Genomic DNA, 24,886 nt, shown 5'->3' on the forward strand with positions numbered 1-24,886 from the left:
TGCCATGTTTGTCCTCTTACAAATCTCCCCCTAACGCTCCCTTCCTCTGAGAAGCCATCGTCGAGCACTGCCATGCACCTCCAACTCCCCGTGCTGCCAACCACCTCCCCTCTCGCTTTGTCCGAGCTCCACCACAAGGGGCGCAGGACTGGGCCCCTCGCCGCCATTTTGAGCCGGCCTGACAGACTCCGCTGTGCAGCCAGAGAGACGCTGCTCCTGGCACTGCCCCAGCGGCCGCCCCTCCTGCCCCTTAACGAGAGAGACACAGACAAGGAGGAGCTTGTTCTCATTCATGACAAGAGATTCTTTTTTTGGACTCCTAAGCATGTTTTTTAGCAGTCAAGGAGTTACCTAGAAGGCAGGACTAGTGCTTTATCTGTTCTCTTTGCAACGTGAACTAAGGTCAACGTAAGCATTAGCACTTCAGTTCGTCATTTGAGTTAGTGATTCCTAATGGGCATTATTTGTATTTCATTGTCCTTTCCCCTGAAGCATAAGGAACAGAGAACTGCTTGGCTTACGCAGAAAGCTGATTTGTCTCAAAATGGAAGCACCTGTTACTAAAGAGCTTATCGAAAGGCTAGAAGTACCCCAAAGTTAGTATTACCTGCCAGTAACAATCCTGCTTGGTTTGCTGATGCGAAGCAATTCGTTGACATGAATTTCTGGTGATATGTAACGTGATCTGCAAGCCAGGACTCCCACCTTGCAGTGGTGCAGCTCATGGCTGCATCCTGCACACGACAGCCGTGAAGGCTGGCAGCTTGCTTCAGACTGCAGCACAGCACCCGTCTTCAGTGCCAGGTTTCCACGTGCCTTCCAACTGCTTCCTTCAGGTCGTTTTATAGTTTCCTGTCAGCGATTTAAACTTTCTACGAGACACTATGGCACTCAAAAATTTTGTGAAATCCTAAATATGTCCAATGTAAATGCTCTGTATGATCCTTTTAATCTTTCTGTTTATGTTATTTTCCATGCTTAACAGATAATGTTACTAAGCACTTTTAGGATCACAGACTACTAAAAATACAGTGTAGAACAAAGGCTTTTCCTACATCCTAATTCTTATGACTCCTTGGGATATGCCTATTTGCACTAAAGGACAGACCAAGAACCGTTTGACCCTTTCACTCCATTTACTGAGAAGATATGGAAGTTAAATGCTTAAAGAACTGGGAACACAACAGTCCCTTACAGGAATTGCTCTTTGATGCAATTCCTGGGGGATTGGGACACCATAAAAAATTGCATGACTGATAAAATGCAGAGCAAGCTTGCTGAGACACTTACAGTGCCTTGGAATACCATCAGCTTTCTCTGCTTAACACTCGGCATTATGATCTTTAAAATACCAATTTAATTTTTTGCAAGTACAGTATGTTCTTTACTAGAACTGACATAGGCAGTTTACAAGCAGCAATAACTAACAGCTGAGCAAAAAGGAGACTCCACCCAAACATTTTTTAACCAATTTTTCAGATATCCATGCCAAAATAATTGGATGGAAAAAGATTTGTCATTTTAAAAAGAGTGCAAGAGTAACAGTTCCATTCTGCTTTTCTTTTTCAGCTATCTGTAAACCATCTCTTTATGCTGTTTCTAAACAAAGTAAAATTGCAGTGCTGTGCAGGACTAAACACCAGACAAGTGAGACTTGCTGCACAGCAGGCCTGAAGGCACCTCAGTATGCAACATCTTCCATACGTGTTGCAGTGAGTCCCTTAAGGCTTCTAGCAAATGAGAATCTATAAAAATGTAATTTAAGCTGCTACCTGCTTTGGGTAGGTGAACTGATGTAATTTGATCTTCCTTATACAAAGAATTCAAACTGTAAATGCATGTAGGTTCACAAGGCTTGCTCTTGGGCTGAAGAACTGGGAATACAATATGAAATCTAAACTGCAAACAGACTTCCAAGCCTCATAAATATCTGCTTTACAATTACAAAGTGACAACTATGAAAATGTATCAAAATATTGGCTCCTTTTTCTTTTATATTGTCTTGGACGGAATGTTGTGATAAATTTAATTCTGTTTAAAATAGAACAGATCTGGACTGTGTTTTTCATGAAACTGATGAAACTGGCACTTTTTTTTTTTTTTTTTTGACTTTCCCAAATGTTTCTTTCACTCACAAAGGCCTGGCAGAAACAAACGCTTACAGTATCAACACTTTGTAATATGGTAAGACTCAATGTAAAAAAAAACTCATGCAAATATCCTATCACAGTTTGCTGACTGTTAAATACATTTTAAAATTAAATCCTCACATAAGACAGTCATCATGCTTTTATATCATGTTTCATTCAAAATATATATCTTAAAGATGAAGTACAGCTCCAGTATCTTTTGCTGAGTCAGCTTTAGATAACTCTGTTTGAAAGGTAAAAGTCTTAATGCAGAAACTGAAATATGGTTGCTAAGAAGCAATAAATCTATTGAACCTCCGTGAGTTATGTCATAAGCAACCTGTAAGCTTACGATTGCTTCTAATTAATAGTCTTTTCTGTACTGAAGGAATCCTGCTATTTTAAAATTATTATGAAACATTTCAGATTCCTTTCTTAGGGAACTTTATTTTTTGAGTTAATAACCACAACCTTTGAATAACCCAAGGAAATACAGCTGAAGCTGGCTCCCCCAGACTGCCCATAAAGAATATTTTTGCACATGAAATACAGGAAACAAAGCAATAACTAGGATAGTAAACATACAAATCCTTGCCCTGCTGGCACATGGCCAAGCTATCTGCTAGAGCAGAGCAAGACCCTTCGGTAATGAAAATACATCTCAGTCTTGTTCATGCATTTCCAGTGGACTTGCAGTCAAGGGTACAACAGACCAAGGGAGCTCTGCTGCTTAAGATGGAGGACTATCAGCTTACCTCAAGTCTTAACTGTGTTCCAGCCAGGCTTTGTGCAGGATGGGACTTAAGTTGCTGTGTCGACATACAACTGAATGCCTGCAGTATCTGAACTTTGGACTTTAAATTAGACTGAAGAATGTCAACATTCAACTAAATACGCCTGCTGGCTTTTGCAAGCAGCTGTGATACTGAGAAGCTAGCCAAAGTCACTGGATAAAAGAATATACAAAGGAGAAAATGAAAGATATGAAAAAATCAAATCCTGCTTTAACACACACAATTCTCACTGAAGCTTACGGAAGAGGAGAACACGGTAAGCATATTTCAATCTACTGCTTTTGGCAGTTTGTTGTATCTTTACTACTTCAAATAAATGAACCACTGCATCAATTATTAATAAATTGATATATACTTTATTATGCACAAGAGACTAAGATGACATGACACTGTGGGTATCAAAACTGTACAACTAAGCACTTTCCACAAGTCTCTGAAATACTGAACATAACATGTAGTACAAATGGGGTGTTCAGACTGGCCACAGGTATTAGCAAGTAAATTTCTCCCATTCTTCAATTAAAAAAAAATATCTAGAATTGGGATCTTAGAGAATCTTACTTATTTATTTAAAGGTGAGAATATTGTGTCTGGAACTGGTAGGAACATGGCAGCAAAGAATGTTAACTCTATGAACATCCCCATGAATGATGAACAACAACATGGCAGAACAGTCACCTCACAGGAAGGGCTGTCAGCACAACCAACAGTACAGTCTTCTTGTGAAGCATGAGGTAGATATACGTAACAGAAAGAATGGTACATACAAAAGAGAAAGGGTTAGAAAAGGGCAGGGGGAAGTTTACAATCATCAACATCTACAGACATTTTTGCAAACTCCATTTCCGTGTGGAAAATGCTACAAAAACAGTCTAACACAGAAAGCTCTGACTTTTTGTAACATCAATATAGTAATGTCCAACACCAAAGGCTGTAAAAGGTTAGTGATAAGGCAATGCATGACAACAAGCAGTCTGCTTCAAAGTTTAACTATGTTACTAATAGCTTTTTGGAGAAAGAAGTCTCCTTTTAACCCCAGTCCTCCCATTCTTACAGAAGACGTTCCTTTGGAGTCAATTTGGTTATTCTGAAATTCTCCACTGTGACAAGAGCGGGCACATGGCCAGCTCCTCAGAAGCCCTGTTTAAAAGGCCCACACTGGGACACAAGCAGTACAGAGGTGTCCTGCTGGCCTCCACACCAGGCAAACATTAGCCACATGAAATTCAGTGTGGCAAGACCAGGTTTGACAGACTTGGGAACCACTGGCTTTGTAGTTACACATTCAGATAGCTTTCCACGCTAAATATAGAAACTTGCAGTAGATATGAATGACTGTTATAAAAGTAGAGCTTAAAGGTGTATCAGTACTCTGAATCACAGCAACTTAACAGCTGCTAGAAAGTACTATATGTTTTTGTAATAAAGCTATTAACTGGGAATGCCCTTTTTAGTTCTCTCTCTCACACACATCAGAAATACTCTTCCAACTGCTAAATAATCACGTGTATTTTTGGTAACCTCCAAATAATTCAGATTGATTACAATTTCTGAATTAAATAGCTGAGTACACCAAGTTCAGTTAGTTAAACTATTTGAAATAGAAGCCAATAAATTGAATCTTTGATCTTTATATATTTTTGGTTTATCCAACAGTAAATATAAATCTCTAAATTATTTTAAAATTAGAGTAAATTTTTGATAAAACCATTGATAATACAGCTTGTTTCTCTCAAAAATATACAGTTATCTATTTTACATAAAAGTTTTCAACCTGTTCATCCCAACAACCACATCTAATAACTTCCTATGAGAAACTGCTTAATAAAATATCTGAGGAAGGAAAGGGTTAAAACAGGGAAAAGAATTTACAGAGTATGTAAATTTCACAGTAATTGAAATTAAACATTTCATATAGAGTAACTTACATTTATCTAAAACATTTAAATATATCTTTATACACAAATTTAATGTAGTAAAATATAGCTATGATTGAACTTAAAGACTCTAGTCTTCTTTGAAGACATCTTTAAAGACTTTACACATAGAATATGCTTATACAATACATTCTGCTGAAGGTTAGGCAAAGCCCTTTCTTTTCAGCCACACAGGTAGCACATTCATCCTCCTGACACCTCATAACAGAGCCAATCCTGCATACTCTTATGCATGGGGATAACTACACTTACATGACAATTCCTGTCGATGCTAATCGGGACTACTCATTGGCCTGGTAACATAAAACACTTTTCACATGTGTACTATGCACACTGTACATCTCCACTGATTCTGAGAATACCCATAACTGTAGAACTGAGCATGTACTTGTACTAGTAAGATGATGCATGTAGTTACTCATATGCATAAATGTTTGCAGGATTAGTAACAAATTTGATTCAAACTGAGTAATATTCTTCTACCTGATTCTGGGCACTTACATCTATTGCATATCTTGCACTTTGACCACCCTGGCATCAGCAAGGCACAAGTGTAGAAACAGCAAATCTGCAGCTCAGACTTCAGAGCAGGCTATCACTCTAGTGTAATGAATTCCCTTCTCCTCTTGTAGAACGCGGGTAACCTTTACTAAAATTAATTAATTAATTTTAAGAGGAAAACAATGCTCATTTTTCCTTAAAGGAGAAGGATCAGTAGGACACATTACAAAGTGGCAACATAACAGTCAAAGAATCACACATTCAAAATTACACATTTTTTCTTTTCATTTGGCATCTAGTCAAAGGTCAAGATATGGCAATAACACTAAAAAAAATACTGTGAAAACTAGTACCTTTTTGCCCTTTCCGTATTCCAACACTACTTTGGAACTATCCAATTGCAATGTTCATACAACACTTTGGCACAAACAACTGCACAGCTATCTCAAGAGAATAGCTTTGTTTTATAGGTGGTATTTTACAAAAATGATAGGCTTTACTGTACATTCTTTGTGCCCTCAAAACCATCTCTTATTTCAAAGGGAGTTTGGGGGAACTAAAAGAGTAGAACTATGTCACCTTTTTATTCTCTCTTCTATCTACCAATTATAAACCAAAGAGCCAGTTGTTTTATATATCTGCATTATACATTTTATGTATGGAAGGAACACTGAGCACATTTCCCAGTTGCTGAAGGAAAACGCTTGGCTCCATATACTTAGGTATACATCTATTTGCATAAGAGCGTTGCCATTAAATGTACACACACATTTATGCTAGTGCACAAGAACATTATTATTTATCTTAATGTTTGTGTGTGCCTTCATTTGTTATAGTAAATTAAAAAAAAAATCTCTTATGAAAGAGCTTTGGCCTGGAAAACTGGAAAGGGAGTGTTAGAGTGTGCTCTTCTCCACTTACCAACTCAATGTGCATTAAAACAGAAATACCTGGAACAAACCTGAAGCTGCAAACACAACAGAAAAGCAAATGAGATGCTGTAGCTGTAAGCTTAACAAAATAAAGGTTACTCAAAAGTGGCTAACATAGCTGAAGTAATAAGATGTTATTAACCACAGAGATCTGACCTTGAGATTTTCTTGCTTAGACAAATAGAAATCCTTTGACCTGATATCATCTTTGTTCTGCTTATCTTGTTAAACTCCCTCAATGAATACCTTGTGTCAATGAGGCGGCTTAGGGAAAGAAAAAGTCATATAGACAAAGCAGCATTTTTCCAAACTGGCATAGATTTCACATTGAGGGCCCAGAGACCCCTAAAACAGGTTGCAGTACTGTAAAATTAGTAGCTTTGTCACATGTAGCATAACACTCTATAGAAGATCCAAAAGACTGTGCTTACCCATGCACTGTGTGCACATACACACACACACACACAGCGGCTTCCCCAGAAAAAACAGTCTTTTCGTAGAATAATCTCTCCTCAGTTTTTCAAAAGGAACTGAACTAATTCTTTTAGCTTTAAAAAGCTGATGTCAACACACAATCCTTTGAACCTCTGCACTCCTATGCTGCTCCTCAACTTTGCTCTCCCTGGAGTTAGGTTGCACTGCTGCTGGAACAGGGGGTACTCTGGGTGCTGCCAATGCTGTGTGCTGCACTGCTGTTTTCAGAGGCTGGTGGGGATGTAGGGACCTGCTGTCTTCCAGCTGTTTCGCCTGAGGAAAAGGGGAGAGTAAAAAGGGGTTGAGAGAAAAGAGAAGTAGAAAATGTTAGTTGTCATAGAAAATAAAACTATTCATTCCCAGTCTTCCTCTTCTGGTGGGATTTATTTCCATATAATTAATTTCTTGGGTGATAGACCTCAAAGAGTACTGTTGGGAATGCTACTTTTCTTTGTCACCTTAGCATTGCTGTGCACATTGGAAAAGTAACATTACTGTTTTCTTAATCACTATAAAAGCACCAAACAGAAACGGCCAAGATGGACACCATCCATCTTCTGTTGTCAGCTGTCACTCAAGCACGTCTTGCTACATGATTCAGACCACTTCATAGCTTTTCCTGTTTCATGGAGAAAGGCCAGAGAAATGCAGACTTTTGTTTTAATGCCAGTTTATAGAGCAACATATTTATCATAAGTGTGAAGCTGGATCTAAAGACATTCTTCAGTCAATTGGATACCACATATCCTAAGACATGATCAGTTTTTTAGTGTAAGAAAGACAACAGGCTACCCTGCAAGCATGACTTGATGTACTCTGAAGATAACATGTAGGAAGCTTCCTTACAGCTGCCACAGTAACACTTATAACCTGTAGTGAGAACAAGTGTCGCCATTTCTTGTAAGTTGGTTATTGACAATAAATTAAAAGCCCTTTGTTATTTGGATTGCCAAATCAAGCAATTCAGGAGTTAAAGACTGATTTATGACTCCTGGTAAAATCTAGATTTTGTCGTCTTTCTCCACGTCCCTTCTGCACACACGGCAGGAATCTTATGGAAAAAATCCAGCTCTTACTAGAATGGAAGTAAAAATAGTGTCACAATGTGAATGTCCAAAAGATCACACTGAGGCCACATAGAAAATCATAACTGGGATTTTTTTTTCCTTTTTTTTTTTTTAATTAAAGTTTCAGTGCTCAAATCTGCAACCTTAGTATTATTACAAAATAGCCTCTTCAGGACAAATAAAAAAATGAAGTTTATATAATGTGCACTGCAGCTGCCTCCTGCCTTGAGATCACCAGGATGTGAACCTGCGATTTCAGCATGGTGACACAGAAACCACTGCTGCTTGAGGCCACAGAACTAACCATGGCAGCCAGCAGCATCACAGCTGCTCTCCCAGCAAAGCTGAAGAAGGAAATCTTTTCCCTGACCATGGGCAAGAATGACAAGGAAGAATCAGAAGCTGGTAGATCTCCTGCTTCATGAGTTTAGGAGGCCATGGATTTCCTGCTTCGTGTGTTGCCTGAATTGGTCTGACCCCATGGGCCACATCTACCAGTAGCTCAAGAAAGGTAGAGTCCATTTTTTTCTTCCCTGCTCAGAGAGACTGCTGCAGTGACAGGCTGATGGCTGGAAGCACAGGCTGCCTTCAGAGAGCTGCTGAGCAGGGACAAGCCTGTTTCCTCCCGCAGGAGCTCTCTGGCACATCCCCATGCACCGGTGCTGCAGCCCAGCTGCCAGCACCCTGTGCTCCTCAGCAACAGACCCACAGAGGAAGTGTGTGTTTAATGCTTTGTATCTCAGGTTAAAGCCAACAGACCCACAAGATGAAGAAAACTTACTTCTGCCAGCTGTGGAGTCTGCAAAGGTCTGCTCTAAACAAGGGAGGATTGAGGATTTCTCACAGCAGAGGCTGCAAGTGTTCTTTGTAGTGGGAACTGCCAGGGTCACTGTAAGCTTGCACTGTAGCCACAACTGTAAGCAGATGCATGGCCCCACAGCATTCAGCATCTGCCTTGCACCCCAGTGGTCTTGGGACAGGGAGGGAAGAAGGAATGGGACAAGACAGGGGGAAGAAAAAAAAAAAAGGGCAACCAAACCACTAGAAATAGATTGCCCAGGAGGCCAATGAAATGTTGGAAAAGAGGGCCAGAATCTCATTCTTGCAGTCAGCACCAAGTCCAGCCTTTACTATTGTGCACAGATTTTTCTAAGTCTGCTTTTTACAGTGTAAGAAATAACCACGTAGCCATCAATAAGCTGCAGATTTCTGCTTACAAGAGACAGGTTAGAACCTAACCCCAGTCATACACACATAAACTGTGTCTCAGCTCTAACTTGCATTCGAATCAATGCTTTTTGTTATCATACTGTAAAGGCTTTCATAAACCTTGTTTGGATATTCTTCCCTCCTAACTTGCTCCCTTCTCCTCCAGTTGTTTGTGTACAAGCCTTCCTTCCTTCGTACAGAAGGATATATTTACAGAGGCCACGATAAACAAACTCCCTTTCGCTAAAACAAAACAAGAAAACCAAAAACATCAGAGGAGTGCGAAGTGGCTAGCCCCCGCCTGGCAGCATGGCAGCATCAGAAGGCACTGCTCCGGCCTGGGTGCAGGCTCCCCCCGCGGGGCCCCCACAGGCCTGCCAGCACGGCCCTGCAGGCCCCGCCAGCCTGCGCGCACCTCCCTCGGCTCTCCTCTCTGTCACCCATTTTATGAACCTCACGGTTACACACAGCTCTGCGTCAACCACAGCATGTCACAGTGCCATCTGGGTGTATTTAACTAGAGATTCTTTTATAAGCAAATTAAAAGCTAAACATGTGGTGTTTTATTTACAGAAGAGCGACAGGCGCAGTCACGGTCTCTCTGTGCAAGCCCAATGGTGCTGCCTGCTTCTCTCAGCTGTCTTGAAAGTGTCCTAGGAGGCATCTCCCCTTCAGTTTGGGATGACAGCCCCTTTCCCTCAGTAGCACCCCCCCCCCCCCCCGGAATTCAATTTCCTCTTCAGTATCTCATTTCTAGAGCATTATCAGCAGCTCTTATATACCCCAGTCAGCTGTGGAACAAAGACAAAATTTCAAAGTCCTCAATAAAAGTCTCTAAATCACTGTGATGTTATGAACACAGTCAAGCAATTGTATTTAGACTGGCTAATTTTTTCCTACACCTTATTTCCTAAATGCCCAGAAAATCTGCAGCACATAATTTTTAAAGAATATTCATGAAAAGAACTTCAAGAAATGTAAATTATTGCTAACGAGGCATTCCCCATCTGTCTTCTTCATGTAAACAGCTTCATGTAACCAATGTTATTGAACCAGAACTACTCAAAATGGACATGTCTATTGACAGTAAACAAGCCTTTACCCATCTGAACATGACAACATGCACTTTATTATTCACACTCAGGAAAGCTGCCAGTTGTACTCCCTGTCCAGGAAGTCTGAATGTTTGCTTTTCTATCTCCATTTGCCAAATATAATTGGTTGCTATGTCAGTTTATTTTAAATCAGATCCCATAAAGAAAGGAGAAGTGGGGGAGGAGGGATGCTTTTAAATTCTCAGATTTTGGAACATTTTATCCTGCTAACTTGCAACACTGTCTGATAAGAAAAAAGCACACTTCCTAAGAGAATGAAGCAACTGATATTCCGGATAGCAGCTTTCAGTTTACATGGTCAGAGATAGGTTTAGCAGCCTCAGTAACTTATCAGACTTGTGCACGTCCTTTCCTAAATATAGCCAATTATTCCTGTTAAGACAGATATGAAAGTGACAGTTAATTCTGAAGGGTTTCTGCATCCACATACACTTCAAAATTTTTGCTCCTTCATAAGACACCCAGGTAAATTGGGTTAATTTTAGCAAATCTCTGCTACTTTCTGTTTGTTCTTGAGTCCTTTCCACTCAGAAATAACACTGCCATGGAAAGCTTTCAGCCACTTTTCAAGTCGTTTAACCAACTGGACAAAGGATCAAAAGTAGTGAGTCCCTTTGCAGAAAGGTAGGCTAAAATTCCTCCTCTAAAGTCATAATTATAGCTTCCCTTTTCTCCTTCCCTACTACCTGTGTATCTTAGGATGTCTGTACTCCATGTTGAATTGTTTCATTGAATCTAGAGTACTTTAAAGCACAATTTTGATGCTTTGGCAGAGATCCCTTTTTTTTTTGCATCACTAAAAACAGCATAAGCCCTACATGAAACAAAACCAAAACAACAACCTCTGCTTAATATTTTAAGATTAAATTCTACTTTTTTTTTTTTTTTAGTTCTTCTCTTCTATCAATTATTTGAGGTTTTAATGCTAACAGCCTATCAAACTAAACAAAGGAGCTCATTCACGTAAAGCTTTCTCTGTACTAGAATGAGTCTGCCAATAGAGCCATACTGATAAAATTGCATCAGCAAACTTTCTAACTACTGGCGAAAAGGTGTCTTTTTGCTGTGTTGCATATAGCATCACATTAGAAAAATAGCTTACTTCACACACCCCAAGCTGACATTCTACACCAGCAGTAGCTTTTGTCCATGATCTGAGTATCCCTAAAACACAATTTTAGAGTTAACTTGTCTTTTCCAACTTTTGGGCTAAATCAATGGGCTATAAACTCAGTGTTACATAAAACAAAATATGAGATTTCAGAGCACAAGTCAACGATGGATGAATTCTCTAATGACAAAAGACAGCCACTCTGTAGATGATATTTAGATTACCTTTTTTCCTCCTTACTTTAATAAAGTCTGCAGCTGACTCTAAAATGTTTCCACTGCAGCTGGATTATCTTGTCTGTCACAGCAGTTGTCCTCTAAGAGGCCGTCCCTGCCAGAGCCTTCATTGCACTCTGCTGCAAGTTCTGCTTCGTAGATATAAGTTGTTATGCATGGAAAAATTATGGGCACAGAAACATAGGTCCACTTTCAAAATCTGACCCAGATAACTTCCTAGATATTTTTCTTATATCTTTTCTGTGATTCTCTGATCTGATGTGTTACAGTGTCCCCTTCCTTTCTTTTCTTCCAAGTTCTTTTTGTCTGGCCTTTGTCTTTAAGAGATGAAAAAAAATGGAGAAAAAAGTCAGAGCAGCTGTCCTCTTCACTACTCGTACATGGTAACTACGACTGATGTACTTTGTTAATGTAATTCTTTTAATGGGATTGGTCCAAGTCTTGCTGAGGCTGAAGGATTTATCATGTTGGCTTCCAAGTGTTCCTTTATTACTGACACACAACATGTGGCTATAGATGGTCATGTATATGAACTGAATTTCAACTTTCACAAATGCAGGACCAACAATATTAATTTAACAATTGTTTTAATGTTTCTGTTAATAAAGGCTGCTTATTTGGAAGTTACCTTCTATTTACCTATTGAAATTACACTTACATTACTTCCATAATGCTTTATTAGTAATATGAAGCAGAATTATGCTGCTTATGTATAGGACCCCTACATTTAAAGCTTCCATATTTGCTCTGAATTCTAAACAAGCTTCATACACAGCCTATGCATTAAGTATTAAAGTGCTTATACGAAGCTGCTGTACTGCCACTTGGGAAAAAAAGTATTTTGTTCCATCTTAACATAAGCTCCTAGGTTATAATATCTAAAGTAGCTCTGACCTGACAGGGACAGATTGTCTCTCCTACATGGCTTCCATGAGGTTTTAGATGCTATAAAACAAAAAACAAAAAAACCCACCCTGTAATGCGCTATGGGAAAATTCAAGGGCTCCAGAGCTGCATAGGTTTGGAGTAATTAGCTTCACATTCTCCCCACCTCCCAGAGATCTTGGCAGGGTCTTGCAAGGTCAAAAGTAGAAGCAGCTGGAGTCCAGCATGCTGCAGGGATCCTGAAATACCCAGTAATCCACAAGCAGCCAAGGTCACATGCTCCAAATCAAGGCCTTATCAACGTCCACTCTTTGTCCATTCCAAACTGCAGATTACATGCAGCAGAAAGCTCCCTAAACAAACTCTGCTTCCTACAGTGTTATATGTCTGCTAACTTATTTTAGTATGGAAAAAAAGTGTGAGAAGGAGATACTGAAAAATTATCTATGCATAAAGACTGGACCAATTCACGCACATTCCTGGTTATTTGCATAGGCTCAATTAAACGAGATTACACATGAGTTCTACCATCTAGTCCAATAGTTGAAGAATGAAGAGATAAATAGTAGAGGCAAAACTTCAATATGATCAACTTTTTCAAATTTAGTTATATTCAGAAAATGTCAGTGCAAGTAAGGCATTCTCTTAGCCATTTGGCCTGCTTGAACTGATCACATCATATCCCAAGTCACATAAGCCTAATTTAGTAAGTTAAAAAAAAAAAGAAAAGGAAAAAAAAAGAAAATTAAAGAAGAGTAGTATGTGAACCAAAATGGATCCATTAACTGACACGTTAACTGAATTTGAAACAGAGATGCTATTAATGATAATGCAACATGCCAGGAAAATTCAGTTTTACTCTCAGTTGAGTTTTGAAGAGTCGTGTTTAAAATTATTTTAGCAAATTTTAAATCACACACATAAGGCATAACACCTCCCTTTAGGGAAGGGCAGTATCAATCTGCTCATGAATACCAACAGGCTCACGTGAGGAGTTGCTGGAAAACACTATTAAGAACAGAGAGCAAGAAACAAGGGCAGGATGGCTATTGATAGCTCCCCTTCCCTTTCCTCCCTCTGTGCAAGGACACAGACCACACTGCATTTCCTGCTGCACAATCTACACTGAGGTCTGTAAGAGCCCTTACACTTACCTGTGTGAGAGTAGATAAACCACAGTGCTCCTGTTAGCAGGGCTCCAATTACAAATGCTGCAAAGGCAATGCCCACAACAGTCAGAGTGTCCAGTCCATAGAACACAGCTAAAAGGTAAACATACACAATAAGAGCTCTTCATTGTCAGTGACAAAGTGTTCTACAACAATTACACTTCATGGAAAAGTGCTGTGTGTTTTTTTTTTGTTGTTGTTTTGTGTTAAGTTAATAGTTAATTAAGCACCACTTTAAGGAAAAGATTAGCAGACTTTCATCAAGGAAATAAAAATGCTTTCAGAGACTGGTTTCAGTCCAACCAACTGTTCCACATCACAAAGCAAAACCCGAGCTCTGCACACCCAAATCTGGAAAAACATTGCAAAAATTAAGCATTTTCAGTTGGCCCTTAATAACTTGCATTCAATTAAATATCCATTCATCTTAAAGATGTGTTTTTAAAAAGACGGAGATTTTTGTCAAGAGATGCTTTTCATTTAAATGCCTTAACATTCAAGCAAACTTTCCCCTACATCTCCTGCACGTTCAGTCTGAAATCTAGGTGGAGAACGGAACTGCTGTTAAGAGAAAAACGATGCCAGCAAACAGTCAGCGAAAACATAAATAGAAACAATTGTTTTCCACATTTGGCAATCTTTTCAATAACTGAAATTAATTCCAGAACACAAAAATAGAACCACGCACACAAAATCACTTTCTAGGGGAGAGGCCCTTCTGCACTACCATTTCAAGGGTAACAGCATCTGGTTCCTGGATGCATTGCCCCAAAAGTTAACCATCCAAAGAGAGAAACTTCCAGCTTTTCTGTTTTCCTTTTTCATCATTAGAAGCATTTCAAAAATCACTCTTTCATCAATCATTTGGGGGAAAAACTCTTCTTAGAAAACTGAATTCTAGTTTCAGTATTTTTAATATCTCCCAGAACACAAAATGGCTTAGGCCAGCAAATAACATTTTACTGACTAAACTGGCTGGGAAATGAGATGACTGGATCTTCTCAATAGTATCCTTCAGTAGAATTCCAGTTCTCAAAACACAATCAACATTCTCACTTCAGAAGTAACTACACATGTTCCTGCATTCAACAGATATCCCTGTAGACATCTCCCAGCCCACCAGCTCCCGAGATCCTCAGGGCCTTTCCCCTTTTAAAAATATCCTCTCCAGCAGTTCCTGTTGGCAAGGGCCTTCAGGACCCAGACTGGGTGCCTGTGACCAAGTCTGCGTGTGCAAAAACAGATGGACTGTGACTTGAGATTTTTCTCCCATTTCTTATGTGGGACTAATTCTTGTTCCTTTGGTCATGCTTGGTCATTCTAAATGCAAAGCAGAGAAGAATCTCCTAAACTCAGTTTTTTTTTTTTTTTTTTTCCACAACATACCAGCCTAGTATCCTCTCCTCTGAGAAGACTTACTGAAGAGGAGAAAGTCAACTGGAGGCTAAAGCATCAGAAGCATAATTTTTCATTCCCTTAGTTATTTTGAGCAAATTCAGTCCCAAAGTCATAAGGTCAGGAATAGAGGAAAAAACCTTCTTTGCACTTCCTCTTCTAATTTTCCTTTTTCTCCATTCATTCTTGGTTTTCGCTACAAATCACCATCACCCTCCTGTTTATTGTTGCCTTCTAGTGCTGCTTCTCTTCTTTTCTCCCCCTCCAGGGTCAGTCACTGATGACCCCGGTTAAAAATAAAATTAACTTTGTCAAGACAACAGAAGAAAAAACCCACCACTACCACCAAAAAAAAAACACAAATTAATCCACATCAATTCAGTGCTCTCATCTGCAGCATGACCAGCGTGCTGGTGCCACAGTAACTGAGGATGTGACTAGCTGCAGTGCAGGATATGTGTAAGGCTTAGAATAGGATACAGGAGCTCCTTAAGATGGCATTGCTGCTGCAAACCTTATACTGGGAAGTGGTGGCCTTGGCAGAGGAAGGGGAAATAACTTACATCCATTAGCACTCACACTGAGATTATCAGCGGTATTTTCCCAAATTCAGTTTTCACATACACGTATGATCACAGCTCTTCTCTTTAAAGGTCAATGGGAACGTCTCTAGCAGCACTAATCAGAACTTTCAGAATTTAACACACACACTCACTATAATTCAGAAAGCTTGAAGATAATTTTCTTCACTTACTTAATACTAAAGTTAGGGTTTAAAAGTTACTTACGTGACTGTCCTCACGTTTGACTTTGGAAGGGAAGGATCTGTTTTAAAACAAAAAAGAATTAATCAGAATTCCACAAAGAACCTACAAACTATGCAAGAAACCTTCAGGATCTGATCTGGCAGAAAGACATGAATTGTAATCCTTGAAAACCAGGAACTTCAGGAAAAACAGTTCATATTCAGTAATCTTGCTCAGCTTAGAAAAAGTCCATTCATATATTGATCATTCCTCAGAGGAACATATCTACAGTATAAGTTCATGCATCATGTATTTTGCTGGCAAGTGCATTGCAGCCTTCCACACCCAGATATCACCAGTTCTGACCTGCAATAGCTCTTGTAATCCATACAAGGAGCTCTTTAAGGGCACAGATAGCCAGAGTTATTTCAAGGTGACTACATTCATCTGACTACTCACCAATCACAAACATGATACCAGCATGCTAAAACACCAAACAAAAACACAAAGCAAAACAAAAACTCAAAAATATGGCTATCAACTCTAAAGAAAGGTCAGAATTATGGCACAATACATGCTGCTTTGTCCAAATTACATGAGTATATATTGATTCATGCATTTTCCTACATCCTAATTGGTATTCTGCTTTGGATGTTGGCTTTTTATTTTGTTCTGTTTTTAAAAATATATATATAGGAAATCAAAGATCATCTATTACACCAAGCCTATTTTTCTTGGCATTATCATCATCACTATCAGCATGTAGCAGAAAGTAAATACGTGTCAAGAATTGAAGAATTTTCCCTTCTTTTGCTTAACTGTTCCTCTTATCTTTCTCCAAGAATGCCACCTCAAGCAGAAAAGCTAGAGATTCTGGCTTCAGACCCAACGCCCTGTTTGGTTAGCTGGAGTTTACTTATGTGCTGCCCAGTAACCTAGGGATCTTGTTTAAATTCTGGCATATTTGAGTATGTTCACTACAATAGCTGTAAAAAGACTTGATAAGACAGTATCCCAATACTTGTTTTTGTATCTTTAGGGACTGGAAAAAAAAGTTTGGGAAAAAACAAGTTTGTTTGCAGTGCAAACACAGTGGTACTAAAGTACTGAAAACAAGTATGTTATTTAGAGTATTCTTAAACCAAGACTGTGCTTCTCACTTCTAAAACTCTTGTGGGAGCACTAAACTGCCATCTGTACCCTGTATGATCATTATACTCTCAGACAGGTGCCTACAATATCCAAAAAAGCACTTTATTCTTAAACTGCATTACTGTCAGTTACTCTAACACCTAATTATCTCCTCCAGATTAGTCTTGGCAGGATAGTAGGAAACAGGTGGAACAGCACTAGGAAACAGGTGAGAACAGAGGGTTTTGCGTGTACTTGTGCGCATGTGCACACAATACACTGGAAAGGCATCAAGCACACATAACAGCAAGAGTATAACTGAAGGTAAGAGTTGTTAGGAAGGCTGGACTGAAACAAGGGAACATTAAACAGTACAAACATGGGTAAAGGCACCAACAGATTGTCCAAATGCTCTACTAGCATATCCCAAGTGCCAGCAACATCCCTTCTGAGATGAGGGGAGAGAGAATTTTCCGTGCTTATTCTGTCACTGGCCTCTGTACAGAGAATATAAGTCTGCTAATTAATGATAGGCTCTGTAGCCCGTTATAAATTCTCCCCACTGATTCAGTTCTTCTTTTAATGTGGGTGACTCTGAACAACACAGGAACAGTAGGAATCCTTGAAGTCCAGGGAAAGCATCTAACTTAAAAATGGCAGCAGCTGGCCTTTAAAAATTATCATGATGCTTTAAGCTTTTTCAGGACAGAGTAACCCATTAGCTGCTCAACTTGACCTCCTTTCTATGACTTGTCTCCCTTTGCTGAAATAATGATGCTTGCCAAAAATTCAAAAACTGAAATTAGTAGACTATTTCAACAGAAGAGCAAACATTTCCTAGCATTTAAAAGGCTAGCTATATGCCTTTCACTGACTTGGAGCTGGGGCGTTAAAATGCCACAGTGCACAGGAAAAGTGCATGACATGAAGCTTTTATACACTTCCATTGGGATCTATTGCAATAATGTTAGTAACTGAGCTCATATAAAACTAACAAAATTAGTACGGAAGGAAGAATTAGTCTCATATAGATTCATATAATCACATGCAATTACATTATAATTCATGTAATACTTCATATAATCTCATATAATCACAGTTGGGATTTCTTCTAGAGTTGATGACAAGTCATAAGCTTATGTCAGAAGAAAAGATCACACCTTTGCAATGATCATGTTAAGACTTTCTAAATTTCAATCACATGACTTTGGCTTACAGAGCAGCTCCAATAGCAGTAACTCAAATAATATGACTTACAACAATGGAAGAAAATGATAAACACCACCTCTGAAATGTAAATTCTCCTGTTCAGTAATGCAATATGATTTCTTCTTCAAATCTTAGGTTCATGGACAACAATGGCATTTGGCTTTTAGAAAGGGGTCATTTGATTCACTGCTGAATAACTGCATACCAACAAAGCTACGTTGTTAATGTGCCACTTCATATTATGTCTGAAAGCTGTGATATGCTGGCGGAGATTTCCAAACATCCCACAATTAGACCAAATCACCCACAATGCAACAAAATACTCTATCACACTGTTGTCTTGTAACTGATCTTTATAAATTTAGCTCGTCTTTGCACACTAAGACCTTGTGCCTCTCACAAAGACAACATTCTGAGTGCAGTCCTAGATGGGAGCTGCACACAATGCTCTACACATCAGAAGGGCAAGAGAGCTCAGAGAATAAGTCTGTTTATTGAAAGATGAACTTCAGTTGCAGGATTTACTCATTCCCAATAGAATAGCAAATGAGAAAGGGGGAGTTCTATTAAAAAGAAAGCACAGAATCAGGCCCCAAATACAGTTTTAGTTGTATCAGACAGATCAAATACTTACTTTAATTCGTGTTGGATTTGATCTGTATTAACAAGAAATTTGTAAAGCAAATAATACACACTTTTGCAGAGTTAAACAGAAACAGTTGTTGCTTATGTCCCCTAGCAATGCTGTATGGTACTATAAATTGTTTGAAGACTAAAAAGCATGCACTGTACAACTGAGTTTAAAGGATTTCTCATGCCCATCCATTGATGTTCCCTGAAAAGCATTCCAAAATTTCAAGCAGCCTTTGTACACAAATTTAAGATTATGATGTGCATGTGAAACCACTGAAGCTTCTAATTAAACTGCCATGCTAATACAAAAGGAAAAGATAATGCACACACACTTTCTCCTTTAACGGATGCATCAAAACATGACTGATGCTGTTATCAGAGGGATTCACCAAGAAGAACTTTCAAATTACATGAAACTGTGGAAATAGTTCTCAGTTCCCATCACTCAATAAACACACAGGGCATATCTTAAGTTGGAGCATATTCTCATCATGCCATTTTCTTCAATGGAGGACTAGGACAACTAGCAGGACTACCCCAGAGGTTCAAAATTGCCTTTAAATAGATTTAGCTACCACTAATGTGAATTAGAGAACTACTCTATTAGACATGGGTGCAGAAATGAGCATATTTCACTTACATTTGCTATCTTTCAAATGAAAGCAAATCTTAATAGTAAGGTACTAAAAACACACTCTTTGTTTTTTAATGCCAAAAATATCTATCATACTAGAGACCCATGCTTGGGGCTATGTAGGTTTAAGATGGGAAAATTATCTTTCACCATCTCCTTATACCTGTATGAGACATTAAAGATAAGCAATAGCACATTGTTACATTGACTGAACTAAAAACAGTAATAAAATTACTCTGCAAAAGATGTGAATAAGGTGTTTATTAAAAACCTCCACAGAAATAAATGTCCTACACTGTAGCAAACAGGAGTTGCATAAAAGCTCATCTTTTTTCTTAGTAGCCTAACAATCTAATGAGTTTCTTTCTGGTGGCCATTGCTTTGCTTTACAAACTTACTGGGCTTTAGCATTCTCAATACTTTGTAATTCTATTGCTGTCATTCCTAAATAAATATTTACAACCACAATATAGAAGTGATATAGCAGGGAACAGAGCACTGTCTTTGATCTCTGGGCAACAAGAAGCTGCTGGAAGTAGCAGTGCTATAATTATGCTTATGAAACCCGTATTTGTTGCACAGTACGGTATTCCTTTCTTAATGCCTTGCAAAACCACATTTCCAGGGATCAATAAAGCCCATTAAAAGATGGCAACAAACTACCATGATGACTGCTGCCAGGGACAAGCCTAAACAAATAACATCTTACAAACACAGTATTACCACGATTTTACACGATGACACATACTTGGAGTATGCTTGTTTTACCCCATTTTAAGTCGCTATATGTACACAATATAATATATATAGCTTTATTAAACAAGTCAAGCCCATTTTCATACCTTCTGGTTTTCCTTCATGAGTTACTACAACAAGGGGCTTGGTGAAGGTTTTTTTGTTGTGCATCATGGCCAAGATCATATCCACATTCAGAGAGGTGCAAGCTTCATCAGGAGGAATACACTGCAGGTGGAAAGAACAGCAAGTGAGGTCGGAGTTACTCAAAATAAAACACCTGCAGTGTCTGCCAGCATAGCTCTGCCAGCTGCACAGTTGTCTCATTATCAGTTCTATCAAAATTGCTTACCACAAAAAAAAAAAAAAAAAAAAAAAACAGGAGTACCTCCAAACAACACATGTAATGTACTGGCAAAGGTAACTCTTAGCTGTGCTTCAGGATGCAACCTTTGCCTTCATTAAGGATCCTCTAACCTTTATGAGCGTGTTAGTATAGAGCTTAAATTGTAGTAATTACTTTACTGCAGAATAACAAAACAGTCGCTAGTTTTTAAAAACCCAGTGGCCAGTATTGTAGCCACAAGTACATGCTGATCAGTATGACAAGTCGTCTTCAAAAAAAAAAAAAACAAACAAAAAAAACACACTTTGAGGGCCACTTACAGAAGTCACCAAAAGTAATAATAAATTCAAAATTCTTACAATATATTCTCTGGCAATGAATTTAAGCCATTTTCATTAGTCATAAAGGAAAATTTGGTGATTGTCTTTTGTAACAATCAGATAGAAATTATGAATTCTATTTAGAAACATCAGAGCAGTTCAGGACTGTTTGCTGTAAAAACACACGAGATGATATGGTACCAAAGTGTAGCAAACATGCCAGCATTTACTTATTTTCTACCCAAGTTCTAGTGAGACATGCTAATCTCAATTCCTAAAAGAAGGGTCAAACACACTTCCAATATTATCCAGTATTATGCATGTCTTTGGAAGTTAAAACTAACATTATTTGTAATACTGTTATGTGATATTGATAGCAAAGATATATCTGAACCATGTGCATAATGAAAAGCAATTTCTATTTATCCCATACGATAAGATTTAAATAGAAATAGTAAATGTTGCAGTCAAAATGCATAGCATCGTGACTCTTATCCATTGAAATCTTGAGTCTAGATCTATCATATTCATTACATCAATCCAACAGCAAAACATTTAGTCATTTCAGATTTTAAAAATAAATCTTATTTTCTCTTAAATCAGAAATTTAGACTTTAAAAAATTACTGACCTTAGGCAGTCCTTCAGTATCTTTGTCTTTATTTGTACACAAAGTCAACTCACAATGAAGAAAGAGCAGTGAGATGTTGAATATTGGTTTAAACACAAAGCTAAATCTTTTTTTGTCCTTCTGTGCATGTGCTATTGGGAAGTTCACCTTCTCAGTACTGTAGAATTTAACAGATTCATCCTTAGGACAAATATTTTCTATAATGGTGTAATCAGACATTCTATCTGGATTTGAAAATGGGGAAACAAAGCATGTTTGAATGGCAAAGCCCAAGGATCTGTCAGCTTTGGTCACAGACACCTGCATTAAAAAGAAAAAAAACATAGTAAGATCTCAGAAATGACATTTTTAGTTCAAGTTTCATTCACATTTTCAACATTTATTTAAAGCAGTGATCCATTGACACTTCCATGTTGAACTGTTTTGAAGGCTAAATGTTAAGGGCAGGCTGTCAGACAGAGAAAATCTATGGTTTCAGAAGTAGCAGCAGCTTAATGGCATAAACATGCAAAATACAGCAATCCCTTATCTTTTCAAAATCATATGAAAAATCCAGACTAGATATGTAATTAATGAAAGCAACTACTGAGATGGAGCTGCTTCCCTTACAGCCAAACAGCTCATGAGATTTCTATGAAAGGTGATTTCTAAATCCACGTCTATTTGAAACTTTAACAAAAAATAAAAAAATTAAAAAGGAAATGGAAAAAAGCAATACACAACAGAGAAATCACCCCCAGCCAAGAGTGGAATGCAGAGGCAGAGTGGAGGTCATGGTCTGATGTGTGGGTGGCATTCCTGGACTGGGGGTGGGGGAGAAGTCTACTAAAAAGCCCTAATTTTTTATGAAATTTGAGTCTGAAATTCATATTCAAAAAATGAAAAATAACTAAGACTGCAAACTTGCAGGGCACTAATGTTGTTCACCTGAATTTGAAGACAGACAATAAATGCTACAGAATAATTATGAAAAAAATGGAATTTGTAACAAATGAAGCATGCTACTTCTAATAAATAACAGGAATGCTATGCCTAACCATTAACACTACGTGATGAAAACAGTTCCACAAGAAATAATTTTCTGCTTAGAAAGAAGAAACGTGCCTTAAGTGTGTACCTAATCTTTACGTGCTGCATGTATATTTAAGTGAAAGCCTGCCTAATTTTCCTGTGGTCTATACAGAAAAATGTTTGGATGCTCTGAGTTCTGCAGTGAATAATGGCATTTCTCATTTTTCTCTATGTGAGCAGTAATCAAATTAAAGATGAAAGGATGGGCTGAAACATCTAAGCAAGAGATACCATCTTATAAAAAGAACAAACGGGCGAATAAAAATGAAGCCACTGATATTGATAGGTAAACAAGCTGACTGTGTAAACTAGTTTAAAACAGAGATTATGACAAGGAGGACAAGTATACTACAGCATCATGAAACTATCATGTAAACAAAAGGATGAATGATATCTCGAGGAAACAAAAGAACTATAGCGAAGGTGAGACCAGAATTATGGTAAGAATATGAAAGCCAGGAATGAGGAAAAAAAGAGCCAAAATATAAAATACTGAACACATTTTTTAGCAGAGAAGGAAAAGGCAGATAGAGTTCTTACAGATTATGACCTAAGTAATTTACTGATCAAAATTTATATTTATATATATATACACACACACATGTATATATAATATATATATATTAGCCACAAAAGGAAAACAAACAAATGCAAAAAAATCTGTCAGATAAAAATGAAATCACAGAAGTCCAAAACTGATATAGATTTTCCACTGTGCAAGAAAAAGAAACAGGAAAAAAAAAAAAAAGGCCTGTGCCAGGACAGGTGATGAAGAAATCAGAACACTTGTTTGAATTAGCAGCTCCAGAATCAGACCAATCCAAAGAGCTAGGAGCCAAAGGAATTATTCTGAGATTGCCTGAAGGAAGCAGCAGGTTTTATCCGAATGAAAAAAAAATGTGTCTTTTATAAACATTCTTGAATGATGGTGACATACTTTCTTTTTGCTTCAACTGTCTTAAGTACTTTTCACTATAGCATTGTTTAAAGTCTTTTAGGCAGAAAACAAACAAGTGTTAGAGATAAGTAGATCTGTTTAGATCTGTTCACTGCTGTAACGGGTTTAATTTTAGCTCTGAGGATATGGCAAAGCTCCTGTGGTACTCTTATCATTGTTTAGTCAGTATTTTAGTCTCAAAAAAGCAAGAGAAAATGAACAAAAAACAAAACCAAGGACCTTCACAGATTATCTGCTGTCTAACAGCCCTGAAATGAATGCAATAATTTTTAAAGTAAGGAAGTAGAAGAGGCTATAGTAGCAGATCCTATAGTGTAGCAGGAGCAGGGGAAAAACAAAAACCTGGAGCTCTGGCACCACTTTCATGCTTCTGTTTCCATCACACAGTGTCTTCATGCTGTATAATACTACAAAGACCAAGAGAAACTCCTTTAAAATTACTATACACAATAAATTTTCAAGATGAATCTTTACGGTCTTTTATTCTCCAAAGAAGTGGAAACCTCTTCACTAGAGAGAGAATGAGAAAGTGTCACAACACACTGAAACAGCAATGAAAACTGTTCTAATGTCAAACAAGCCACTATGCGCATGGCTGCTGACTTTGCTGGGCTTATTTACCTTCTACCCTTAGATCTCGCGTGATGAGCACAAGACCTGTAACTGGAGTTTGTAAGTGGATCAGAGAGAGAACAGAATCTGTATTAACTTTACAACCTAAGAACACTACCATGTGAAAGACAGACACTTGTAACCATTTTTTCATGCCTACATTGTTCAGATGAGGTTCAGCTGTATTACCCAGTAACATGAACCCTGAAGTCTTCACCAGAAAATGACAGTTCAGAGCAAGAATTCAGAGACCACCGTAAGTTCTGCACAGTAAAGCAGATATAATAAGAATGACTTATCTACCTTGTACTGAAGTTCATCCATTCTGCAGGAATCCTTTGATTTTGACCAAAAGCATTGTCCTGCTTCTTAACCCACATTTTGTCTTCTCCATAGCCCCAAAACCTCATACCTGTCTGTTTAAAGCAACTGCATAAGGAGGCCTTTCTACCGACAAGCATAAATTTGGCTCAGTTGCATGACCTTGTTTTTTGGCTAGTTTGAAAGCCTTTATCATTTGTTACCTCTACGTATATTGGCCCGTTCTCAGCAACAGAGAAGAGTCCTTGGGACGGAGCAAGGAACAGATCTGTTTTGTACAGCTCCATGTTGAAGGTCACATTGGTGACATGTGGTTCAGGAGGCCAGAACATGGCAGGATTAAAAAAATTCTTCTCTGGCTGGTGCAGTGTGCAATTAAACTGAAAAATAAATAAATAAATAAATATGCCAGTACAAATACATCCTGAGTCAGGGATGGTAGCTGGATAAGGACAAGTTTGGAGTGTATAATATTGGCCCACCCACATTCCTTCCATTTAGTGCCACTCTGCAGCGGGGTTACAAGAAACGGAAGTGGGAGGAAAAGTGGTAAAAGACAAATTAATTGCTGTTATTATTAATGCAA

General features: G+C 38.3%; 1 protein-coding gene across 1 annotated transcript in view; it reads right to left on the reverse strand.

Moving 5' to 3' along the window:
* Positions 1-1,714: 1,714 nt before the first annotated feature.
* TGFBR3 (transforming growth factor beta receptor 3) overlaps positions 1,715-24,886 on the reverse strand; it is a 123,051-nt gene continuing 99,879 nt past the window's right edge. The window contains exons 12-18 of the mRNA XM_035537418.2: positions 24,504-24,680; positions 21,339-21,638; positions 20,150-20,270; positions 15,743-15,779; positions 14,523-14,590; positions 13,545-13,652; positions 1,715-7,040 (exon numbers count right to left, since the gene is read on the reverse strand). Of these exons, the coding sequence (XP_035393311.1) occupies positions 6,922-7,040; positions 13,545-13,652; positions 14,523-14,590; positions 15,743-15,779; positions 20,150-20,270; positions 21,339-21,638; positions 24,504-24,680 (930 nt within the window). The 3' untranslated portion in view covers positions 1,715-6,921. The remainder of the gene's footprint in view (positions 7,041-13,544; positions 13,653-14,522; positions 14,591-15,742; positions 15,780-20,149; positions 20,271-21,338; positions 21,639-24,503; positions 24,681-24,886) is intronic.

Source organism: Cygnus atratus, chromosome 8, assembly GCF_013377495.2.
Source record: "Cygnus atratus isolate AKBS03 ecotype Queensland, Australia chromosome 8, CAtr_DNAZoo_HiC_assembly, whole genome shotgun sequence".
Taxonomy (NCBI): domain Eukaryota; kingdom Metazoa; phylum Chordata; class Aves; order Anseriformes; family Anatidae; genus Cygnus; species Cygnus atratus.